General features: G+C 36.5%; 6 protein-coding genes across 6 annotated transcripts; 3 read left to right on the top strand and 3 right to left on the bottom strand.

Moving 5' to 3' along the window:
• Positions 1 to 2,012: 2,012 nt before the first annotated feature.
• Positions 2,013 to 5,929, top strand: MONOS_3798 (putative Protein kinase domain; the record flags this gene model as incomplete). Its single annotated transcript, XM_067873820.1, has 9 exons — positions 2,013 to 2,029; positions 2,085 to 2,178; positions 2,229 to 2,301; positions 2,402 to 2,444; positions 2,560 to 2,694; positions 2,833 to 2,937; positions 3,108 to 3,146; positions 3,248 to 5,547; positions 5,674 to 5,929. 8 exons carry the CDS (start codon positions 2,013 to 2,015, stop codon positions 5,331 to 5,333), a joined length of 2,592 nt encoding a protein of 863 aa, XP_067735085.1. The 3' UTR covers positions 5,334 to 5,547; positions 5,674 to 5,929.
• Positions 5,930 to 6,922: 993 nt separating this feature from the next.
• On the bottom strand, positions 6,923 to 13,776 carry MONOS_3800 (uncharacterized protein; the record flags this gene model as incomplete). The annotated part of the gene is made up of 2 exons (XM_067873823.1): positions 6,923 to 13,548; positions 13,641 to 13,776. The coding sequence occupies 2 exons, from the start codon at positions 13,774 to 13,776 to the stop codon at positions 6,974 to 6,976; spliced, it is 6,711 nt and encodes a 2,236-aa protein (XP_067735084.1). The 3' UTR covers positions 6,923 to 6,973.
• An 803-nt stretch (positions 13,777 to 14,579) lies between these two features.
• Positions 14,580 to 14,879, top strand: MONOS_3801 (uncharacterized protein; the record flags this gene model as incomplete). Its single annotated transcript, XM_067873824.1, has 1 exon — positions 14,580 to 14,879. The coding sequence occupies one exon, from the start codon at positions 14,580 to 14,582 to the stop codon at positions 14,877 to 14,879; it is 300 nt and encodes a 99-aa protein (XP_067735083.1).
• Positions 14,880 to 15,259: 380 nt separating this feature from the next.
• MONOS_16948 (uncharacterized protein) lies at positions 15,260 to 16,412 on the bottom strand (the record flags this gene model as incomplete). Its single annotated transcript, XM_067869824.1, has 2 exons — positions 15,260 to 16,090; positions 16,196 to 16,412. 2 exons carry the CDS (start codon positions 16,410 to 16,412, stop codon positions 15,468 to 15,470), a joined length of 840 nt encoding a protein of 279 aa, XP_067735082.1. The 3' UTR covers positions 15,260 to 15,467.
• A 3,805-nt stretch (positions 16,413 to 20,217) lies between these two features.
• On the top strand, positions 20,218 to 22,138 carry MONOS_3802 (triacylglycerol lipase; the record flags this gene model as incomplete). The annotated part of the gene is made up of 3 exons (XM_067873825.1): positions 20,218 to 20,433; positions 20,506 to 20,637; positions 20,693 to 22,138. The coding sequence occupies 3 exons, from the start codon at positions 20,218 to 20,220 to the stop codon at positions 21,824 to 21,826; spliced, it is 1,482 nt and encodes a 493-aa protein (XP_067735081.1). The 3' UTR covers positions 21,827 to 22,138.
• Positions 22,139 to 22,349: 211 nt separating this feature from the next.
• Positions 22,350 to 25,499, bottom strand: MONOS_3803 (putative glutaminyl-tRNA synthetase; the record flags this gene model as incomplete). The annotated part of the gene is made up of 5 exons (XM_067873826.1): positions 22,350 to 24,538; positions 24,671 to 25,135; positions 25,185 to 25,263; positions 25,347 to 25,422; positions 25,490 to 25,499. The coding sequence occupies 5 exons, from the start codon at positions 25,497 to 25,499 to the stop codon at positions 22,505 to 22,507; spliced, it is 2,664 nt and encodes an 887-aa protein (XP_067735080.1). The 3' UTR covers positions 22,350 to 22,504.
• Positions 25,500 to 25,821: the final 322 nt, after the last annotated feature.

The raw sequence follows: 25,821 nt of genomic DNA, 5'->3' as shown, positions 1-25,821 counted from the left end.
GAACCCATAAGAAGTTTATATTCTCTTTTGAAAATTTTTTTAGTTAAAAAATGTTCAAGAAATCAACTAGATGTTTAATCTTTATTTGTAAAATAAATTATACAAAAAATAAAAATAATGAATTGAATGAATACATGGAATAAAAAATTATTATCTATCAAAAATTAAAAATCCCAATCAGTTGAAACACAGATTAATAATCCATAAATCATCAGATTCAGATAAAAACGTTGCATCATGCGGGCTTTCTTTTTTATTTTTTTTTTTTGAAAAAAATATTCCAAAACACACTTATTGTCAAACCTATAGAATTTTTAACAAACATAAATAAAAAAAATTTCAATGTTTTCAAAATAAATAAATTACAAAAATAAAACAAATAATAAAAAAAAGCCTCAGATAGGAGCGAAAGACTCAATGCCGATTAGTATCTTCATCAAATATTTCTGACATAATCAATCATCATCGCCAACAAAATACACTATATAGATTTGAAACAAACCTTTCAAAAGAAATACATGAGCAAATCATCAATATATAAAAATAGATATTGAATGATTTTTAATGTTAATAGAATTATCAAAATAGTCGCATTAAATCCGAAAATTGCAAAATAATTTCAGAATCATAAATCGACAGTTATCCAGGCGTGTAACGAGATTCATGTTAACACGTTTATCCCAGTTTTCAGATGTCCCTATGATAATTTCATCATTGCAAACATCACATCTTTTTTTCATCAAACCTAAATATTTAACAAAAAAATAAAAATAAAATAATAATTTCGAAACAAAATATAATAATAATTTGAAAATGAAAATCTTAAAAAATTTTACAAAATATTTAAAATCAAAATTTCAGATATCTATATTAGACGTAAGTCAATCATCGCCGTTCAGACGGGGAAAGAAGAAAAAAACGTCAAATCTCATCACATATTCAAAAATTACTTAACTTTTTCAATTTTGATGCACACCTCAAAAACCATCTTTGAATAAGAAACGCTGTCATAAAAAAGATGTGAAACAATTAATGATAAATGAATAATACATTTAAAATAAAGTTGAAAAATACAAATATTTATTCAGGATTGAACTTTATCCTCATCAAATATAGGAAGGGGAATCGTCAATAATTTCATCACAAACTCCTCAAATATCCTCTCTTTAAAAATGCATCATCAACACACATTATTACAACGATATCTCTTTCACTCCGTTTGTTTATCGCTTGCTTATTTGCACACAAATTTAAATAAATTCATTTGATACAATTATCATCATCAATAAAAACTTCAAGTCAATCGTAAAATATCAAGATCACGTTTCAACAAAGCAAAAGCTTTAAGTTTTAGCCAATACACTTTTAAAAATAAGTCGATCAAATCATAAATGATTCTCAATGCAACAAATATACAAATTGAAATGAATTTGTTAATCCATAACTGACTTAAACCCATTGTTAATAAATGAAATAAAAAATGTTATGTACCGAAAATTTATGTTTATGCTGTTTTCAATTTCATGCAACAACAAAATCAACAAGAATCGATTGGTGCGTATAAATTATACAAATAAATAATGATTGCCTTTTTATATTGTTAATATCTTATTTGAAAATTTATATTTTGAAAATTATACTTTTTGCGAAATGCTTTGTGCCTAACTGATTTCACTTATTACAAAATCTAATTTTTATAAATTAGACAAAAGGTTGATTGAAGAAAGCAAGCTTGAAGTGATTAATTATATATTTAAGAAAGTTTCAGTGAATTTGATTTTTTATTGAATCTAGTTGTTTCAATATCTTGGTTTGCTTTATCTTTTCAATTTTTAATAAAATGAGCATTTTAAGGATGTGGAACTTATGGACGGTTTTGAGTTTCATTTTTTTAGTTTATTTTATGAATTATTTCTAGTTCTTATTTGGTGAGACGAAAGGAAAAGGATAAAAAAACTTATGTTTTAAAGATAGGACTTCTTAAAATATTTAATGAGACCGATTGGAATTTGATGGCTCGTGTAATTGTGTATTCTATTTTTTTTCTTTGCACATATTTCTTTTGTATTTTCTTGTTTATAAAGAAAAGAAGAAACTAATCCTCATATTGCAAAACCGTTTGCTAGAAAAGATGCTGATCCTTATCATCTTCTTTTAATGGACTATTGCAACGAAGGAGTTTGTCTCCCTTTTGAAATTTGCTCAATTTTGAAAATTAAAATTACAAGTCACTGAAAGTTCTTCTCGCGCGCAATACTTCTTTGCCGCTTGAAGCAGCAAAGACAATAGCCTTTTCAATTTGTATTGCTTTGTTCTTACAGACGATTTCATTTTCATACATTCTTTCTTTCTTTCTTTCTTTTTTTCTTTCTTTCAATCTCTCTTTACATTGATTTTTCAGTGAAAGCACTCTTTTCAGTTCATCGGAACAGAATGTGCTATCAGTATTTTCTTTGCTATTTAAAAGATGAAATTTATATGAGGAAATTGTTGTTGTTATTGTTGTTTGATTTAAAATCTCCTCTTATTCCGCATTTTCAAATGACTGCATCTGAACAGTTGCATAAAGCCTGAAAATGTATTTTTCCATTTATCAGAAGCAGAGCCCGGAGAAATAGAAGTGAAATTGGGTGATCTGTTTTTCTCTGCTGTTCCTTCAAAAGAATCTGGTTTTCTTACAAAGAACAAATGCAAGTTTGAAATGAGTTATTTTTTTTTTATTTTTAATTTTTAAATACCAATTTTTAAAATCGTCATGTTTCAATACCTGTTTTTCTTTTAATTTCATCGACTTTTGCGTTTTTTATTATTGTCTCCAAATTGAAAATACAGTTCTCATCCATTTTGCAGCCCAGAAGCTCTGAGTGGAGGCAAAGTTGGGGGAAAATCCGATCTTTATTCAGTTGGAATCATCCTGTTTATGATGCTTTCAGGAAGGTATTTTAAGATACTTGCCAAATTTTCTCTTTTCTCTTTCTTTCTTTCTTTCTTTTTCTTTTTTCTTTTTTTCTTGAATAAATGCTGAAATTTTTGTTTGTCCGTTGTTTTGTGCATTTCATTGCTAAACAAAAACTGTCTTCAAAACCTATTTTAACTCTGTTAAATAGGCACCCATTCAACTGCGACAGCGAAGAAGACAGAATACAGTTTGCTTTATTATTTATTTATTTATTTTTTCCATTATTGCTATTGCATTTTAAACATTCATTTAACATCTTCACAAACACACTTCCTTTTTTTTATCCAGCCAAATGGAAACACTCTCCACAACACCCCCACTCCACTCCCCTTGTTTTTCATCCGCCTCCAGCCATCTTCTCTCCCGCCTGCTCGACCCGTCCCCTTCCTCCCGCATCTCCTCCTCCCAGGCGCTTTCCCACCCGTTCTTCATTTCTCCGCTCCGCCCTTCAACCGGCCTTTCTCTGATAAGCACGCCGCCGCAGAGACTAACACAGCACGAGCTGCTGTGGCTGCGCCTGGGAGAAGGAGACGACTTCTTCCATTCGCTGCGCCTCAGAAACAGCTCTGTCCTCAGCGCCAGGAAAGAAGGGGTGAAGCAGAAGTTCGGAAGGGTCGTTGACATCGCAGCGGTGGAGGAAGGAATCCAAAGAGAGAATGCAATACAGATGATGAAGAGTGACACTGAGCGGATGGAAAGAGAAAAACAGCTGGCTGCGGAAGAATATCTGAAGGAAGAAGAGGAAAGAGAGAAAGCAGAAAGAACAGAGAAAGAAAAGGAACGAGATGCCGAAGCCAAAACACATTCAGAAAGAGCAGAAAGTGAGACGAATGCAGAGGAGTGGAAGCGACTGAGTGAGACAGATTTCCACTTGCATTCACAGGAGCATATTCAACCACAGCTTCAACCTCAGCCTCTGTCTGAAAATGAGTCTGATTCAGATGCTCCTTCGCTCCACAAGTCAGAGGAACCCACGTTTATTCACTCACACAACTCATTGAAATGCGCTGATTCTCAAAAAGTGCAGCAGTTTGCTTCAAAAGAAGATATTCCACAGAGCAAACATTTGCCTTTGGACAAATCTCTTCGCAGCTCGCTTCCTTCTCTTTCATTGCATTCTCTGTCTCAAAGACAGGATTTTCCACACACTTCACGTTCATCTTCCACTTCCACTTCTTCTACCACGTCATCTGCTCCAATTTTATCATATTCTTTTTCTTCTCAGTCTTCTCTACTGACACCTCGCTTTTCAACGTTTTCTTCTTCAATATCTTCATCATTGTCATCATCATCATCTTCTTCTTTCTCTTCCTCCTCCTCTTCTTCTACAGATGCTGCTTCGCGTGATTATATCAATTCTCATACCAAACTTAAAGCACAATCTGGTCATCTTCATTCAACCTCATCTTCTTTTTCACACTCCAAACAACATCCATCAGCATCTTCTTTTATGTCCCTGTCTTCTTCTCTTCACCTTCCATCTGTTCTGCCTTTTCATCCCATTCCATCCACTGAATCGTCCATTGCGCTCCTGCAGCTGGAATGCGACGTGTGGAAGGCTATTTCCCAGCGCATTGCACACCCGCTTCACACAAAGGAGATGCGCAACTGGCTCAAAAGAGCAGTCGACGAGTGCCATTCTCTTCTGCTGCCGATGATGCTTCCTGTGAAAGACAGTGAGGTCGAAGACAAATCAGCACTTGCTGTTCTCAGAGCCGATGTTGCTTTCTGTTTGGCACACACAAATCAGCTTCCCTCTGCAGTTTCTCTTCCATCTGCGCTAAACCAGAAATCAGTTGCAAAAGGAAAAGCGAATGAGGAGAAGCATCGAGAGCATTCTGGTGCACAACACACAGAGCTGCTCAAGTCAATTGATGTGCTCCTTCGCTGCAGCCCTCCGCTGGACGTGGCTGGAGAGCTGTGCCTGCTGGCGGACGAGCTCTTTCGCCGGTGCGATCTCGAAGCAGCTGCTGTGCCTCTGCCGCTTCTGCGCTCGCTTCTGAATCTCCTTACACTTCCGTTCTCGCAGGTCACGCTGGAGTTTGTGGTGCCTCTTTTCTCGCTGCTGGCATCTGAGTTGCACGCGAGAACACTCGCAGACGAAGGGCTGGCAGAGCTGCTTGTCCAGCTGCTTCTGCACAACACTCGCTCGATCCGTTTGCGGGCGCTTGATTTGCTGACGGCTCTTGTGTCACACAGAGTCTTTTCTCAGATTTGCAGAGATGGAAGTCACCCTCTGCGCAAAATGCTTGAAAGTTCAGGCAATCTTTCTGTTTTAGTGTTAATCAGTCGATTTTCAAAAGATAAAGCAATATCTGCACAGCTTGAACGCATCTTTACAATTTTGAGCTCTTCTGGAAAGCAAAAACGCTGAAATGTGTCAATTATTGGATGGAATTAACAAATAAGTTCATTGGATGTCATTTCAATTCTGTCATCCTTTGCAATTCGTAATTACAAAATTTTCATACAGTTCTTGCTTTCCTTTTTTATAAAGCTTAATTTCTATGAATCATAAAAATAGAAATCATATCGGAAGTTATGTGGAGTTGTGGATTTCATAAGTATTGCTCTGTCATAATAATTAAGTTTGCCATTAAGTTCGACAATTATAGCAATTTTTGTACCTTTTATTTTTTAACTCAATTTCCCATGTTTTTTTTCATCATTTAATTATCGAGCTAAAATATCACATTGTATCGATTTATAAAAAGGACTATTTTTATTGGTAATTTTTTGTTTTAATCATTCAATCAATTTGATATTCCCAATGCCTTAGCTCTTCTTCACACAGTAAAAAAGAAAAATGCTCAAAAATTTTTCCCTTAAATTGAAGTGATTGCTGCTAATTTGTAAAAAAAGAGTTGAAAGAGATAAAGATTGAATTACAAGCGCAAAAATGGATTGAATACACAAAAATGGTGCTTGAAAAAGAGGCTGACTGGTGATCAAATAAACTCAAAAAAGAAAAGAAAAGAAGAGAAAAGAAGGTGCAATGGATTTATAAATTATCACAGAAAACATCAAAAATTGTGTTGGTGTGAAACAAAAATACAAATGGCAGACTCTGAAATAAAATCGTACATAAAAAAGATCTTCGTGAAAATCATTTCCACCGCGAAATGCAACAGAATGCTCATGAATCTGTTGCCTGATTATGAAAAAAATAACAAAAAGAAGATGCAGCCAAATGACAATGCAACAACATCTGCAACATTACAATTGCGAAAATCATGTATTTTGGAAATTAAGAAACAAAATTATGAAACAAAATTATGAAACAAAATCATAAAAAAAAGAAAGGTGCTTTCAGCCAATAAAAATTAAAACACTTCAAACACAAAATAGAATACACAAAATAGAAAACACAAAATAGAAAATAGAAAAATAGAAAATAGAAAATAGAAAATAGAAAATAGAAAAGAGAAAAGAGAAAAGAGAAAAGAGAAAAGAGAAAAGAGAAAATATATAATGATGTTCATTGGCTCGCCCAACATCCTCGAGCCTCTGTGAACTCAAAACGTTGTTGTAAATAGAAAAAGCTCTCTCAAAGCAAAATGAACTGAATAACTCACACGTCACTTTCCAAAGTCAAGCAACAACTGAAACTTTATACACGACCTTTCGATCTAAATCAACAAATCAAGTGAAATCAAAACTCGCATCCCAGATGCAAGCTTCATTTGCATTTCCCCGTTTCCTTTTGGCTTCATATCATCAGAAACCATTTCCAAATAATAATAATAATAATAATAATAATAATAAACTCAAATTTTCAAGAGAAAAAAAAAATACTCTTTCAAATTTCATTGTTTGCTTCCTCCATAAAACTTCATCTTGAATTCGTGCTCCTCTCCTTTTCAAAAGTTCTCGAACTTCGTTGATAACATCCACTCCATCGATTTTCTTCCTTTGATTTCTTTTCTTTCTTTCTCCCTTTTCCTCCCTTTTCCATGCAACCTTCTTGAATAGATAGCATTTTTGTTATTTTGCATTCATCACTCATTTCCCATTTTATATTTCTTTCATCTCATTCACATCTGGCTTCTCTTCTTTTTCTCTTCCCTTGCCCTCATCGTTTTCTTCACTTTCTTCGCTGCTTTCCTCAAGAATGATCGCATCTGTCATCGTCACAACAAATGTCCCATCTGGAAACAGCCCAGCCAGCTCTCTCTTCACTTCGGCGAGTGTCGGTCTTTTCGATGCCTCTGATGACAGACACGCATTCACCACATTCTTCACCATGCTCTCTTCAATTCCCCGCTCATTCGGCCTCTCCCCATTCGCAATCTTCTGCCCAGCGATCGCTGCCTCATATTCTCCAAACGGGATCTCGAGTGTCACACACTCCCACAGCATCATCCCAATCGAGAATGCCACTGACTTCTCTGTCGCTCCCATCTTCTTGTTCATCTGCAATTCAGGCGCCTTCCACCGCAAGCACTCAAACTGATTGTCTGCATCCTCAAATGCTGATGAAGGCAACTGTGTGTCTCTCCACCTCTTGTTGATCGCTGAGCAATCAGAGGATGATGTGACAATGGTGGAGGTGGACGATGCAGATGAGGTGTCTGAGCCTGATGAGAAGTCCGAGTGGAGGGCAATGCAGATCACCAGGTGCTCCGAGAACAGCACAATGTGCGGACTCAGGTTCGGTAAAGAGGGAAGTTCGTCTTCCTCATCTTCAAGCGAGTGGAGTGCCCCATTCGCCACCCAGAACAGGGTCTGTGCTCCTGTCAGCTCCCTCTCCTTCAATGATCCAATCGCCAGCTCCTTCTTCTCATTCCGCCCATGAAGCAACATGAACAACGAATCTCTCAGATCCACAATCAACTTTTCATAAGGTGATGAGCACGCCATTGCATCCACCAGATTCGACATGGACGAAGTGGTTGGACACAGACTCTCTGTTCGAACAAACGTTGAATCTGAATCGGTTGTTGAAGTGGATGAGATGGATGGTGATGGTGTTCTGTTCCTAATCTCTTCTTCTTCATCTTTCTCCAGCATCCATTCTGGGATCTTGTCTGAATCTCTCCCCAAAATGTATTCAGTTGATCCACTTTCAGCCAAAAGATGCTCTGATGACTCCGAATGACCCAAGTTTTTCTCATACACCCTCTTCTTAATTCTCTCATCGTTCTTCTTTTCTGCCTCCCTCTCTGCTCTCCTCCACTGTTCCTCAGGTGACATCTCCATCGTCACCATCTCAAATGCCTTCGGATCTTTTCTGATGTTGTCATTCACAATTTCTCTCAGATCTTCTGCTTCATTCTTAACCTTCCTCCATCGAATAGCCAAAACAACAATTATTGTCAGCAAAATCATAAATATGAAGCATGCAATCACAATAACAATCCACCACGACTTCTTCTCATTTCCTCCTTCAACAATCCTTTCATCATCTTTTGGAGGAGTAATGCTTGCATTTTTCAGAATGAATGAATTTGTTGAAGAAGGAGATTCTGCATTCCCAAACAAAACAGAAACACTCACCTCGATTTCATCTCCACAACTGCTGATGAGATCTTTTGCCACACTTCCTTCAACTTCTCTTTCTGACAAAAACCCATTTGAATCAAAATCATAATGTTCAATCTCCTTCTCTTCTCCTTTTCTCCTCACAACTGAGAATAACAAATTGCATGGAATAAGAAGCGATCCTTTAAATGTCAGCTTCATTCTATCTGTCTCTTCTTTTGCTTCCACACTCTCCAACACAGGAATAAAGAATGATGAATCCCTCTCAGAAACAATCCCTTCAAAACTGCACCCATCATTCAATATCCAAAGAGAAGTGCTATCCTTCAATCCATCTCCTCCCTTCAAACTCATCACATTCAATGTTCCTGAATTTGAGCAGATGATATTTCTTCTCAATGAAGGATATCCTTCAATTGAGGGATTATTGTTTTCAAATAAACCCATTTCTATAATCACATTTCCTCCTCTCGTTGCTATTCCACATTCTGGTGAATTCGAGATTGTTGTGTCTTTCATCATCACAGAACTCTTCACAACTTCCACAACAGATCCGTCCCATCTGCACATCTCTTCTCCCTCATTCAAATTCTTTTCATTTCTTTCCTTTGAGTTTCCATCAAATACGCAATTGTCCATTTTCACATCTGTGCAATTCTCCAATTTCATCAATTTTCCTTTTGTGGTTTTTGAACTTACTCCGTCCATTGTGCAATTTGTCAACTGAATTGTCTTTTTCATTGAAAAGCAAGATATCAGTGATTCTTCATTTCCTTCAACAGTGATATTGTCAGTTTTGAAATCTTTAATTGTTAATTGTCCACATTCAATAACATCTATCAGAGATTTTGAAATTGTTGAATTGCAAATTGTTAATGAATCGATGACTGATGGAAGAGAAGATGAAAGATGCAAAGCAGATTCTTGAAGAATGAGATTTGATATTGTGCATCCATCAAGTTGTAATTCTCCTTTTTCCATTTTTATTATGTGGAATTGAATGCTTGCAAATTCTGCATTAATTCCTTCCATCAGTTGTTTTGTAGTGAGCGAGCAATTCACAATTTCAAGAATCCCTCCCTCAGAAGATATCAATGATTCATGAGAAGAAATGAAATTCGAATCAAACACAAAATTCACTCTCACCAACGAGACTGTTCCTGTTGTTGAAATCAAAGAATCCTTTGTTTTTTCAATTCTTGATTTCACTTCAACTTCACACAAATCTCTGCTCTTCGAGCTCAAACTCATTTCCTTCAGGTTTATCTCTTCTTCAATTACACTCTCTTCCACAATGAACATTTGACTTATGAAATCAGAAGTCAGATGCATTAGTCCATAATCAATCGAATTACATGGAAGTGTGTTTGTTCCACATTGCCTCTCATCCGATCCATTCACACTGCTCACAATGATTGTGTCGCTCTGATGAATCGTAACAAATTCAATCAGATCTGTGTCAATTGTATGCTGGCATTCATCAATTCCATATAATGCATTAATTCGTGAATAATGAACTTCTCGAAGATCAAATTGGAATTGCCTTTCATTGATCTGCGATGTGATGTTGAAGCATTCAATGAAAATATCATTCCCCACTTTTGCTGTGTTCGCACTGAATTTCATACCCACAAACGAAAAATTCAATTCTCCTCTTTCCTTTGTTGCCAAATACACTCCTCCTCCTTTTCCTGTGGAGCCACTGCAGCTGCAATGGCTGATTGTTGAGTCAATCATCTTCATTGATCCAGACGATCCCAATGTGAAGAATATCGCTCCTCCTTTTTCACTTGTTTCTGCTTTGTCTTCTGTGATGTTGCTCTCATTCACAACAAAACAAATCTTATTCTCACTCTTTGATTCCAAAATGCTTGCTCCATTGTCACTTCTCTTCACTCCTGAAAATGATGAATTATCAATGTTGAGACTCATTTCCTCATCCACTTCATTTATCTTTGTTGCTAATTCAGTTCCTTTGATCAGAAGAAGACATCCTCTGCTTTCATTCAACGATTCCACTCGAACATTCTTCAACTGGAAAGAAATTCCAACATCGTGAATGACAAAAATGCTTTCTCCAACATTGCATGATTCAATCGACAAATCATTCGCTTCCACACTTCCTCCAATCACATCCACAAATACACAATCAAATCCATTGTTCATTCCTGCTTCTGAATGGAATGAACATCCACTTATTACCAATTCTCCATTTTTGTTGGAAATAATTGTTTTGGCTGAATTGTCAAATCCAGTTGACAGTTGAAGTTGGATATTTGTCAATTCAAGATGAACATCATTTTCCATGAAATATTCCAGTTGGCTTCCAATTGCCTTTTTTATATTCAAAGTTGCTTTTGTATCTTCCTCTCCCATCTTTACACCCTTTTTGATCTGATAATTGGACACATTGTATGAATCTCGAATAATTGTCGATCCTTCAATCTGAATTGTTTTCTTTCCATTTTCCTTTTTCATGTTTTTCATCCCTTTCCACATTGTGAAACATGGTTCTTTCTCACTCCCGCATCTTGCAACATCAAATCCATTTGATGAGATAAATATCTCAAATGAACTGTATGGAATCAGAAACATGAACAAATCTTTGTCTGAATGAAAGCTATCACTCCCCTTAAACAGTGTTTCATCATTTATCATCGAGGAATAATCAAATTTGAATGAGTCATTTGTCACAGAAGAATTAAAATCCTTTCCCAAAATGAACATGTTCTTTCCAATGGCCGCATTGTTGTTCTCAAACTTTATATCTTCCAAAACAAATGGTTTTTCACTCAAACATTTTTGACAATCCAGATACAGAAATCCTCCTTTTCCATTGCTTGATGAAAGTGAGCAAAATGAAACATTTGTTGATTTGATTTGCAGTTTTTCATCATTTTTTAATGTCACTCTTGCAACACCTCCTTCACCGCTTCCAGTATTCACAATATTTGAAAAGTTGCTGTTTTCAAACAAAACAGAAGAAGATATCATCAATGGAGATTCACCAAATGAGGATTCATCAAAACTGCATCTCATCAATGAACAATTAAACAACTTCACTTTATATTCTCCTTCATTCTCTCCTTCATTCACATTAGCTGAGAAAAGCGAAATTGAAAACAACGAGACTGTTGATTTCACATCTGAAATCGTGACTGAGTTGAGTTCAACCATCTTCCCTGTCGATTTGATCAAGGAAAATTCAATTGTGTTTCCCTTCCCTCCAATCACACTCATCTCACAGTTCTTCATGTGCAACTCACCATTTTGAGTGCTTGATTCAATCACTGATGTGATTGTTCTTGAAAAACTCGATGGCACAACAATTCCAATGAACTCCATTTCTGTCAACGACCCTGATTTCAGAACACATTCTTCAGAGCTATTCACTTCCCTTTGGCACCCAATTTCCACAATTGTCTCCGCCTTGGCCTTTACATACATATTACTCACATCCACACATCCAGTTAAAGACGAATTTGAAATAACAATAATCTCTTCTTTAACATTTGTTCTCTTCAAACGCTCCATCCCATAATTCACATTCAAACATGGCGCCTTCTCCAATCCACAATATACCCTCTCCACTCCGGATATTCCATCCACATATATTGTACTGTCAAAGAAACCATCAAAAAATATGAATAAATCAACATTCCAATCACCGAATGCTTCTGTTCTGTCATGTCCAACAATCGAGTTGTCTTTTGAAGAGATGCTTGTCATGAAGGCGAACAAGGGCTCTTTCACAGAAACGACAAATGATCCACACACAAAATACATATCTCTTCCGACACTCGCTTTGTTGGCTGAAAACACGATATTGGTGACGGAAAAGGTTGTGGATGACACTTCTGAATCATCCTTGTACTCGATCATGAGAGCACCGCCTCTTCCTCCAGAACTTGTATCCTCGCTCACACAGCAGCTGGAGAAGATGGTGTTGCTCACAGAAAACGAGTTGGCAGAGGCAGATGAGGCGAATGAGATGCACCCGCCATTGGTGGCAGTCTGTTGGCTCAGCTGTGATGAGTTGATATTGGTGATGGTGCAGTTGGTGAGGGAGAGGGAGAGGGCAGGGGAGGTGGCAGAGGAGAGGACACAGCTGGCGGGGGTGGCAGTGGAGGTGATATCGGTGATGTTGGAGGAGTTGAGGGTGAGGGGATTTGTGAGGGAGGTGAGGTGGAAGATGCTTTGGCTGTTGAGGGGGAGACTGGTGATTGCTGTGTGGTTGAGGGCGAGGGAGCCAGCAGTGAGGAAGAAGAGGGGTGTGGTGATTGAATTGGAGGTTGTTCCGGTGATGGTGGTTGTGTTGAGGTTGAGGGAAGGGGAGTTATCGGAGAGGTGGAAGAGGATGGGGGTGATGGTGTTTGTGGAGTTGTGGGCGATGGCGAGGGCAGAGACTGTGAGAGTGCCCTGGGTCTGTTGGAAGAGGGCAGACGAGGCAGATGGATCTGGTGAGGAAGATGTTGATATTGATGAAAATGAAGAAGAAGAAGAAGAAGCTGGTTGAGGAATACCACTGGAGGCGATAATGGTGGCTTCTGTTCCATTTCCTGTGATTTTTATGTTTGAAGCGATGAAGGTGAGTGTTTGAAGAGGAACAAATGTTGAGCTGAGGAGGGTGAGAGAGGCGTCTTGGGAATCTGTCATGCAAACAAGAGCGAACTCAATTGTTTTGCATGGTCTAAGTTGTGTGATTCCACAGAGATCGGTGTTTGTCCCATTATTTGACACGATTTTGAATGTTGTCATGAGAGGAAGCCAGCCATTGTACACATCGCTATCAGCAGTTCCTGCGTTCCACACTCTATTTGATGGGGTTGTTGATCCACAATTTTCGAATGGAGATTGGGTGATGCTGCTTCCATTGAAGAACACATCGTTTCCTCTGCCATTAGTTGCTGTGTTGCCATCGAAGAAACAGAATGTGATGAATTTGACTCCATTCATCCAATCATATGTTCTTGTGCAACACAGCCCAGCACCACCATAGGAAGTTGGATTTTCGACTTTGTTGTTGATGAACTGGCACTCTTGGAGCAAGCACTGATTTGGTTTTTGTGGTGGAAGCCAATTGAATGTGACTGCTCCAGCAGCATCACCTCCAGTATTTGCAACACAGGCACAATTTTTGAACAAGAATTTTGCATCTGATGGCATTTCGTCAAGCACTATTTCCCAACCAGTTCCACACCAGCCAGATATTGAACAACTTTCCACTCTGTTTTCTGATAATACCCAAACAGAACTGGATTGCGGCCAGCCAACGTAAGCAGCTCCTCCATGTAACGCCGAACAACTTGTGAAATTGGATTTTGCGATGTTGACATTTAATAAATATCTACAAAACAATGCTCCTCCATCCCAATTGCATGAACAATTGAAGAATGAGCACAATGTGATAGCAAGATTAGCATTTGCACAATCCACATAAAGCGCTCCTCCTCGATTCGGCCCTCCAGTTGTATTTTCCCATTCGCACCATTCAAAGCGATGGCTGTTCAGATCAAACGAATCCAATCTTCCAGGTGATTTTCTGTGAGTTTCATTTCCAACATGTACAACAGCAGCATTTTGTGAAGAGCGTGTTTGGTGGAGAAATGAAGTGTTGAAGGCAGAGAGAGAAGTGGATGGGTTGTTGAGGTTGGGGAGGATGGCACCATCGATGGGGTTGTGGGTGTGGAGGAAGATGGTTGAGTGGATGGAGAGAAATGAGTGAAGAGAGAAAGAGGGGATTGAATTGATGTTGGTGTTGGTGGAAGTGGAAGTGGAAGAAGAGGAAGAGGTGGTTGAGATGAATGAATTGAGTGAGTGTGAGGGAAGGGATTGAAGTGATAGAGGGGATTGGGATGAGGAGATGTTGGAGAAGATGGTGTTTGAGAGATGGAGATTGAGGTGGATTTGGAGGTGGGGATGGGATTGGTGATGGACATGGAGAGGGGAAGGGGAAGAGGAAGGGGAAGGGGAAGGGGAAGGGGAAGGGGAAGAAAAAGAAGAGGATGAGGATGGGGAAGAAAAAGAAGATGATGAGGATGAGGATAAGGATGATGAAGGAGAAGGGGAAGAGAGGGAAGAAGGAGAAAAAAGGAAGGGCTGGATGAGGGAGACGAAAGAGGAGAATGAGGGGTGGGAGATGGAGAAGGAGGCAGGGATTGGGGAGTGGGCACGTGGGAGGAGATTGTTTGGGGTGGAGAAGAGGGGGAAGGAGAGGATGGCAGGTTGGTGGGTGGTGAGGGAGAAGTTTGAGAGGATGATAGAGGCATGGGCAGAGAGGAAAAGTGGAGATTTTGCTGCTGGGCTGACTTGGCAAGTGGAGGAGCAAATGGAGGCAGCCGAGTGGTGCTGGGCAGTGAGGAGTGGACAATCAGCGAGAGGGATGATGCTGAGATGGGTCACACACAAGGAGGCGTTGATGATATTCAGACTTGTTTGAATACAGCAAATGCGATTGTCAGCTGATTTTATTACTTTCTTCAATGAATTGCCAAAATAAATGTTGTAAACTCTATTTTTATCTGCAATGCTGATCTTGCCTTCCTGCATCTCCTTGTTCCATTTTTGATGATATTGCCTTTCCGCAATCGATTCTTCATTATAGCAGTTAACAACAAGCAACAATAACGCAAAAAAACTATGTGTGGCTTTCATGTGAGGAAGTGTATCGATACGGATGTGGATGAGAAAAAAAAGTTCCTATTAAAAATTCTTGCGCCCATACTATTTTGAATTTTTCCAAAAATTAAAATTTTGTATAATTGTCATTCTCATGGAATCTGATGAAATGTGCAAGAAATAGATTCGTTTAAAAATCACTTTTTTGAATAAACATATTGCATGTTAAAAATAAGCTTCATTTAATCAAAATTGGGTTTAAAAGAAATGAAGAAAAGTATATACATAAAACTTTCAAACATACACACACATTTTAAAAAAATAAATAAAAGAATGAATAAAAAAGTGAAAATTTCATTTTTTAGGGGATTAATGAAGAAAACACTTTCTTAAAGTTTGTTGTGTTTATTCATTTGGATTTTGAGCTTTTTGTTGAGGTATAATAATTCTTTCTCAACTGAAGCTTTTCCTCGAATTTGATGTCTCTCCACAAATTTGACACTTGAATCGAAATACTTTCAATTCCTTCTTTTGTTTTACGACATCTTTCTTCTTCAGGCTCCGCAAAACCCTTCACTCGATCGTTCTCGCAATGCATCGTAAGGCCAAGTTGCTTTCTCAGCCACTCAAATTTCTTAATCGCAAAGAAGAGATTCACCGCTCTCTTTTCACATTTCCAATCAATTCTCTCAGCATCCAGTGCGCATTTATGATGATCATGAAATGAAGCGCATGCCAATATAAATGCAGGTGCGCCAACAGAAATTTGGCAAAGCCCAAAATGGATATTTATTGTTACGTCAAGTTTAAGTGGAACCAGAATCAGGGGAGGAAATACAATCACACTTGCACCAATAATGAGACGAACAATTATCATTTTATCTCTCAACTCCATGTAATATCCCAATCTGTTTCGAACAAACATCGTAGCAGCCAAACGGGTCAAAAGAAATAAATTGCTTAAAACTGGAAGAAAAAAGACATTTTTCCATTTCAGAGTCATCAAAGCCGATGGGATGTTGTATACGTGTGCTGTTTGTTGCATTTAGAATTTGAGATAAATAAAAAAAGAAAATTTATCAAAAGAGAGAAAAATATTCGATAGATCAATTCACAACACATGAAATCAAGTCAAACCATCTGCTTTCAGTGAAACAAGAGCCAAAAATAAAAGCACAGCAGCAACAGATATTATGTCCAGCATTATGAAAAATCGTATACAAAATCTAACTTCTTTCATTTCAATTATCAACAATACACAAAGAAATCCAATTTCCATCACAAAATTCGGCCACATGAACACAAACATCGAAGCATGCATCCAAAAATAGTCAAAATGCAGTACAGGAAGCATTATCAGTATATATAATAGATTGCTTATAATGCATGAACTAAATTCACTGAAAAAATCAAAACGGAAAGAAAAAACAGAAATTAATGATCTTATCAGCAGAGCAGAAAATGTCAAAGTGTCCGAGAATGGCTTTATTATCGTATTTCCTTCAAAACGATTTCTGAAGGCAATTTCACAATTTCTGGAGAAACTTATCAATCCCAACGAAAATACGATCAAAGAAAATTATCGTTTCAAATTGCCGATTTCGTGTCTAAAGTGATTATCTTTCAAAACCCTTTTCGCTTTCAAAGAAATTTCAGGATAATCTTCTTCTGTAGCCAGCCTTTTGTATATTCTTAAATTGAAAATGTATTTTTTTTAAAAAAAAAAACGAATAAAAAACATGTGCAAAGAACAAATCATTTTGAACATCTGATTTATCTTCAATTAAACCTCAACGTATCTTTCCACCACTTGGAGCTGACTCCATGTTTATAGCTCTCCTTCCAGTCTTCTTTGGTTTGCGGATGAAATAACGAAATTTTTTCAAATGCGCATTTTGGCAATTAGCAAATCTTGTGAAGATATGGTATTATTGATCTGCATTTGATTTCATTGCATCTGCTCGGGAATGCAAAAGTGCAAAAAATTCCAAAAATATGTTGAATCACATTTCAAAAAAATCAATTACACACTCTTGTGAATTTGAAATACAATTTAATCTGTAATTTACCTGCATCAGTAAAAGGATTGTGGAGCAATCACAATTTTCGAAGATTCTTTTTGTAGGAGAGTACAAACAAAACAGTTCATTCTTTTAAGTGATTATCAATCGCTGTTCACACTTCCTCAAAAGGTCATCCGGAAGGTCATCTGGAAAATCCTTTCTTGAAAAAATAAAACATGCTCAACTAAAACATGTGTGATTATTTTTGAAATCATAACTTTTTTCGGGGTGTCGATTTTTCAAACGTTGTTTGTCTTTTGGAAGAGATAATGTCTTCAAATTGAAAAATCATCACAACTGTTTTAAAAACAAATGTTTTCACTCAAATAAAGATGTCGATGTTTTTTAATAAGCCTTTTCACTTTTCAGTATTCTTTTGTTGATATTCAAGAAAAAATTTTCAACCGAATCTTTTGACAGAAAAAAAATGATTTCAAAAATAAGAACCCACATCATACTCAGAGATATATCAGTTTCAGGTTGAAAGCAAATCTCTTCTCGTTTCATCAAAGTTTTGGACATTTATTTGGGGATATTTTAATTTGGGAACTTTCTAAAAAAATAATGTTTCTTTTTGTTAATTAATACATATGGATGATTATTTTTCAAATCATAACTTTTTTCGGGGTATTTGTTTATCAAAGGTTTTATTTCTTTGTTGAGGAACTATTCATTCAAAAGAAAAAAGTGAGTGAGTTGAAAACAAAAACGATGTTTGTGATTTTATTCAAGAAAAAATTATCTTTGAAAGAAGAAATGACTTATTTGTGTTCAAGAAATAATATTCTATGTGAATTTTCAAACCGATATTTTTAAATGGAAAAATCTGGATTCGAAAATAATCACCCACATTAAACAACAAAATAACGCAAGGTTCATGAAAATATCTCAAATGATATTTATTCTCTCTCTCTCTCTCTCCATCTCTCTCTTTATTTATTTATTTATTAATTTATTTATTTATTTACCGATTTTCAAAGAGTTATATTCTTCTGTATATCTCCAGGAAAAACGTATTCGTCATTCGAAATGTTTTCAAAGTGATTTGTTTTTATGGCGCATGCTATGAATGCTGGAATAAATTATAGAAACCATATGACAATAACTCCTTTGATTTAATCATAGTAGGAAAACTTTTTATTCGAAATAAAAAAATTGTGTATTATTTATTAAAGATTTTTTGAGATAGATCGGTCACTGGCTAAGTGTATGAAAGTGATTAAAATATCACATGGCTGATCCTTTTTGAAATCGCACTTTCATTCGAGTTTTGATCAAAATAATAATCTCAAAGGGATTTTGAAAAAATGAACAACATCGGAAAATACAAACATATGTCTAATTTTTTTTGAGAAGTTCCTTTTGTTTAATTTTCAAATAAAGAAAAAATTTCAAATTTCGATCAAATTTCTGTTCCCACGGATTAAACTTTCCTTAATTGGATATCAAAACCTCAACAATGTTTTTATTTTCATTTTATAGAAGTTTAAAACGTGGGAACAAAAAATCGATGAAAATTTGAAATTTTTTCTTTATTTGAAAATTAAACAAAAGGAACTTCTCAAAAAAAATTAGACATATGTTTGTATTTTCCGATGTTGTTCATTTTTTCAAAATCCCTTTGAGATTATTATTTTGATCAAAACTCGAACGAAAGTGCGATTTCAAAAAGGATCAGCCATATGTCAAATTTTTTTTTGTAAAATACCTTTTGTTTTTATTTTCAGGTGAAAATGAATAAGGGTATTTTCGTCGATTTTTCATTCCAACTTTCGAAATTTCACCTGTTTGAAAATTACGATATGGGTGATTATTTTTGAAATCATTTAATGACAATCAGATATTTCGATTTGAAAATTTGTTTCGAACGTTTAAAATGTGCACTGAAAAAGAGTAATGCTATTTAAGAGATATTTTGTCTCTTGCATTTGTCTCAGGCATCGGATAATGGAACAATAATCACAAAATTTGAATTTGTTTGTAAAAATAAGTATCCAAAAACATTGGATGACTTAATTATTAACACCACAAAAAAAGATATGATTTCAAAAATAATCACCCACATGTCAAATTTCACCTTCAAACAACAGTTTGTGCAACAAATACCGGACAAGATCGATTTCTCAATGACCGCAAGAGGAATAATTCTGTTAATTTTCCTCTAAATATATCTCATCAATACAAACTCAATTGATAAACGAGACTTTTTAAATAGCTTCGTTTGTGCTCAGAAAAAAATTATTGTAGAAATTTCGGAGAAACTCAAAATCCTATTTCTTTGAAATTTAAATAATTATTTTTTTCTGAGCACAAATGAAGCTATTTTGAAAGTTTTGTATATCAAATGAGTTTGTATTGATGAGATATATTTTTAGAGGAAAATTAACAGAATTATTCCTCTTGCGGTCATTGTGAAATCGGTTTTTTCAGGTATTTTTTGCACCAACTGTAATTGTGATAATGAAAATTTTCCAATGTGAAATGATTTGCATTAAGGTCAACTTTGACAGATTTATAGTCAAAATTGAAGAAAAAAATACCCAATTTCGATGAATGTGAAAATATAAAATTTGCAACTTTTCGAAAATCGTTATCCTGGATGATGTTTTTTTTTCCGAAAAAGCGGATATTTTTCCGTTAACAAACAAATAATATTAATAAATGTTCTATTTCTTTTCCTTTTTGACCAATAATTAATAATGTTTAAACTTTAATTACATTCCGATACTCAATCAACGGAAGACTTTGTGCAAAAGAATTCCATTTAAGAATACTCATAATAAATTATTTTGTTTAATAAGTTTTCCAAATTTGAATAATAAATGGTGTTATGAACAATTATCATGAAATATAAAAAGAAAGCTTGTTGTAATTTACTTTTAAAGAAAGTCACAAGAATAAGATAAATAAATATAAAACAGATAGGAGTTTTTCTCAACATTTAATTCCTTATTTTAATAAAAAAAATATTTCAAAAAAAGAGAAGGAAAAAAAGAGTGCGAAGAACTTAAATATTATGAAAAACAAATAATTACTTAACCATAAAAAAATCTTAATTTTTTTTTTCACTTGTGGTCTTGTGATTTTTTCATTTAAATGTCAAAGACAATTCCCAAAACTTATCCTTTTATTTTATGTCATGGAATAGCGAGATTAGATATTATATTTCAGTTATTATTGGATGTTGATAACAGAGATAAATTTGACTCTCTAAATGTCTTCAAAGGCTTGAGAACTTTTCTTCGTTCGCAAGGTTTTTCAGTTGAAAATTCTTGGGTCGGATTTGCTCAATCTCTTGATAAAAGGGCTCATGTTTGATACCTTTACATTTGCGGTTAAAATTGTTAACTGCTTTTTTCTTTTTTTTTCTATTTTTTGCTCTAGCAATTGAAACTTTTTGTGGAAAAAGTTCTTAAAAAATACCACACTGATAAAGTTCATTTGCTTTGCCATTCGATGGGTGGGCTTGATGCTCGTAGAATGTTGTGGAATTTTCGAGGAGAGAATTTTCATAGAGTATGTTTTTTTTTCCATCATTTTATTTGAAATTCTCTCTTTCAACTCACAATAGCATATTGCATCTATCACAACTTTTTCAACACCTCATCATGGATCACCAGTCGCAAAGTGGGTGTTGGAAAAGACTCCGATTGGAGTTGGCTATAGATACGAGTTAAGCAAAGTTTTGAAAACCTTTCGTTCTGATTCAAAGAGCAAAAATGCATCCAAAACGAAGTATAGGCAATTGAGCGATAATAAATTTGATTCATTGAAAATACCTTCTGTTACAGAATTTGAAAGCTCAAAAGCAATAAATTCAGATGAGATTCGCTCGGATTTGTCAATGCAGGAATCAAATACTACAGCATCATCTTTGGTTAGTCAGTCAATGCTTGAGTCTACAACAAAAACTATTACAAAAGCCTCCTCATTTTCATCCTCCTCCTCCTCCTCCTCCTCCTCTATTTCACACGAACCACCACCTTCATCTTTATCATCTTCTTCATTGAAGCCATTAACAAAAGATGAGTCACTCAAAAACGCATACAATATAATACCACAGCAATTCATTCACAACATCCATTTTCTGATGATTGAGTGTGACGGAGTTATTGACCTGTTCCCTGAGATGTGCGAGATAAACAACATGAGAACATTTCAGTTCGAAGCTCATTGTGGTGTTGCTTTTCGCGCCATTTCCTCGAAAACTGACCGCAGCTTGCTTGGATTCGTCAAACGGCGGAATTATGACAGAATAAAAGCATTTGAAGAAGAAGAGGCACGCAGAAGGCTTCAAGAGGAAAAAGATGATTTCAAAACGTCTGCTAAGAAACATGGAGAACAAGAAAGCAGCACAAAGGATAACAAAAGCAATGATTCAGAAGAAGAAGAAGCAAAAGCAGAGGAGAAAGAAGGGCGGCAGAGCGAAGAAGCAGCCGATGAAGTTCCGTTTGTTGTTCCGTCAGACGAGCAGCTGGGAATCCGAATAGGCGACAACGACGGATCAGTCTCTGCCCGGTCGAGCGCCTGGTGCACACAGTTTTTCTACGAGCCTGTTTGGGACGGGGATCACATGAGCATTGTGGGGTGGGGGAATTCGCAGAGAGAGAAAGCAGGGTACGGAACGAAAGACGAACAGAACCGCCAGATGAAGATGAAGTGGAGAAGGCTGTGCGAAGAAATTGCGAGGCAGTTTCCGCTGTGAAGAGAGCTTTTATTTTTTATTTTTTATATTTTTTGTTTTTATTCTTTGGCTTTATAAAGTATTTTTTATGTAATATTGAGAATTCGACATCGAAAATATTAATTTCTGGAAAAGTTTTTTTTATCATTTATGTTAATGCTTTCTTTATGCAGTTATGTTTTGCTTTTGTTAATGCTTTCTGTTTTGCTGAAATTTATTTTTAAACTGTCAATTTTACATTTTTATTTATCTTTATCTTTATCTTTTTAAAAATTTCTGTTAAATGAAATTACAAATTTAGAAAAAATAAAAGAAATAGTTATCAAATTTTCAAAAAATCCATTTAAAAGAAAATATCCAACATAAATAAACGATGAACGATGAACAAGCAGTCACTGAAGTTAACAGCAACCTGATCACGCATCTTCCTGGAATCAGTTTGCGATTCACACTTATCCACTTTCCCTTTTCCTTCACTTTTTTTCATTTTTCATTTTAAAAAAGTGAGGATTCGGAATAAAAATGAAAAAAAAAATCCATTATCTTATGCAAAGTCCCAAACATATTTTGTTATACGCTCGAAAAAGCTTGAATACTTAAAAAGCAAATTATTAAAAAAGTTTGCAAAACGAAATAAAAAGAAAAAGAAAATACTTATTCTAATATTTGTTTATTATTTAAATGGAAAAAACAACATAATTACTCCGCTCTCTTTTCTCCTTCCCTCAGAGAAACAGTTCTATTGAAAACAAGCTTTGGTGAATAAGGAGAAGGCTTAGCGGATGAACAAGCCGAACTAAATGGAGGAATGAAGGACTCTCTATCCACACAGAAGAAACCAACACGCTCAAATTGGAAGCAGTCTTCCTCCTTCAGCCCAACGACCGAGGAAGAGGAAGAGGAAGAGGAAGAAGAGGAGGAAGCACATTCACCGTTCGTTCTTCTCCTGCTGTTGCCCTGCAGCACACTCACATCAACAACAGCATTAGGATAGCTCGTAATGCTGTTCGGGTTCAGCTCCTCAAGCCAGTTTGGCGACTCGCTCAAGTTTTCTGACTTGAAGAGATGGTCAAAGCAATTTACAGTGCACTTTAATGGAGACTGAATGCGGACAACACACTCAGAATCAGCAGAGGCAGAACTTGAACTTGAAGCTGATGAAGACTTGACAGGCAAATCGAATGGCTTTTCTGTGATTGCAACCCAAGTCAAATGCCCTTTCACTTTTCTGCTGCGTGCTCTGTCAATCTTTCCTCTGATCAAAGTGACTTTGCCTGTTTTCGGGTCTTTCTCATATGATGTACACACAAGATTGTATGCATACTTCAGACCCACTTCCTTCCCTGGAGCCAGCCCGTAAAACCATTTCTCATCTACCTCTTTGAAATCGCTGCTGTCGATCAATATGCGGTTGGTGAATGGAAGAATATGCGTGCCCCACTCTGGATGTGATGGGAAATCAGGTGCAGGAAGAAGTTCAATGCTCGAGCAGCACTCGCCTCCAGCCGAAGTGGAAGAAGAAGCAGAGCTTCTCTCTTCGCAGTGCAGACTCATCTTCTCCTTCTCTTCCTTCTCTCGTTCGACTTCGCGTCCTTCATCAAAGTTCTCAATCACCACTTCAATCGGATCCAGTAGCCCCATCACTCTCCGTGCATTCTCATTCAGATACTTCCTTGCGCAATACTCCAACAGATTGAACTGAATCAGATTTTCGTTTCTGGTGATGCCCACCTTCCGCACAAACGAGTGCAGAATCTCTGGCGAGAATCCTCTACGCCTCAGCCCCATCATCGTCGTCAAACGCGGATCGTCCCAGTCGGACACGATTCCTTTCGACACAAGCGCATTCACCTTCCGCTTGGACATCACAGAGTGCGACATGTTCAGCCGCGACATCTCCCACACGACTGGCTTGTGCAGGTGCAGCACGTCCAACAGCCAGAAGTATGAGTCCCGCCGAATCTCAAACTCGATCGTGCACAGCGAGTGGGTGATGTTCTCAAGGGCATCGCAGATGCAGTGAGAGTAGTCGTATGTTGGGTAGATGCACCATTTGTCCCCTGAACGCAGATGAGGCAGATAGATCACACGGTAAATGATGGGATCTCTCATGTTGAAGTTCGGGTGGTGCATGTCAATCTTCAGCCTCAGCACGCACTCTCCTTCTGCATACAGGCCAAGACGCATTTCTTCAAACAGCCTCAGGTTTTCTTCCACACTCCGGTTGCGGTACTTCGATTCAATTGCGTTGTCTTTCTGTCTTTTGATCTCCGCCTTTGGTGTATGGTCAACATACGCAAGTCCTCTTTTGATCAGTTCGATTGCATATTCGTACAGCTGGTCAAAATAGTCTGACGTGTAGGTCACCTTCCACGGGCGATGGCCCATCCACTCGACTGTCTCCTTAATTGTGTCGATGTAAATCTGCTTCTCTCCCTTTGGGTTTGTATCGTCGTATCTCAAATATGTTATTCCTGCAACGGATGAATCTGTTGCGCCTTCGCTTTTCAACTTATCTCCTTTCGTGTTCTCCAAATTCGCCAGTCCGAAGTCCAGGAACATGGCTTTTGCGTGGCCGATGTGAAGAAAACCGTTTGGTTCTGGAGGAAATCTTGTGACAATTGTGACGTTGTGGTCTTTGAGCCATTTGTGATGTTCAGCAAGAACTTGAGGTGAATCTGTCTCATCACGTGTTTCCAGCTTCATTGGTTTTGGAAACTGAGGCAAGACTTTCTAAAATTTGTTAGAAATAATAAAAACACACAAAAATAATAGATATAGTCGTTAAATAAGATGTAAGAATTTTCAATATTTAAAATGGAGTTTTAAAAGTGAAAAAATCAAAATAATTTAAAGATTTCAGACCTCATCTTTTTCTATTCCTGGAAGAGCATATTCCAGAGGATCATACAATTCTTCAACTGGAGCAGGCGAAGAAGATGAAGTTGATGGAGCTGCTTTGCTTTGTGCAGGCTTTTGCTCTGGCTTCGGTTTTGCTGCGACAGGAGCTGCTCTCTTTTTGCTTTCTTTAGCAATAATTGGCTTCCCTTCTTTTGTTTGGAATTTCCCTTCAGAAATGGCTTTTTTGATAACTTTTGCTTCCTTTCCATACATATCAACAAGTGTTGTTATCCTTCCAGAACGTTTATCTTGTGAAATACTTATAAACTGTGGCTTGCAAAATGGAAGAACAAGATCTCGAACATTTTCTTCTGTTGGTACTTCTGAAAATCCGTCAAGAGCCAATGTGGTGACATTTTCATCAGGATCAGCAAATGATACCAAAATTTGTTTTGATCCAACTTGATAATGATTAACAGCGGCAATTGCCTAATAATTTTTCTAATATCAAATGTTAACATTGAACACTGCAATATACCTTTACGCAATCATCTCGAGAAGGTAGAATAACTTGTGCAAAATCCTTTTTAACAATTTTTGTTTCAATTAATCCGAATCTGTAACAAATAATTTGTAAAAGAAATAAAAAATTTGAAATACATATTAAGTAAAATCTCCAATAAAAAGTGAGAACTCAAACTCTTTGAAAAGTTCTTCGGCTTTTGATTTTTCTTCTCCCTCTGGAAGAAAGTTCACAGACAAAACCCATTGCTTCGCTGAAAATATACAGTATAAAAAATCACAATAATCAAGTTTCACAAAAACAAGTAATAATCAAAATACCTTCGCTCATTCTCAATTTCGAGTAATTTCAGTTTTTGCCTTTTGATCAAACCTTTTAACAATTGAAGAACAAATGAAAATTGTGGGGAAATTTTTTTCTGATGAGTTCAATGATATTATTGTGATGATGAAATAGCTTACAATAAAATACGTTCCATATGTGACAAACGAAAGAGTGTTGATTTTTTCTCATTTCTGATCAAATAAACTATTACAAAATTTTTGAATGTCAGAATTAACAAGCGCAAAAGAGGCACTTACAATTCAAAATTTTGATTTATGCATTTCCCTTTGTAAAAAATCAATTGCAAAAAATGGAGAATCAGAAGAAG

The sequence above is a fragment of the Monocercomonoides exilis genome (assembly GCF_001643675.1).
Source record: "Monocercomonoides exilis strain PA203 chromosome Unknown scaffold3-2548433, whole genome shotgun sequence".
Classification (NCBI taxonomy): Eukaryota; Preaxostyla; order Oxymonadida; family Polymastigidae; genus Monocercomonoides; species Monocercomonoides exilis.
The sequence above is the reverse complement of the archived record's forward strand: the minus strand, read 5'-3'. Positions and strand labels throughout refer to the sequence as shown.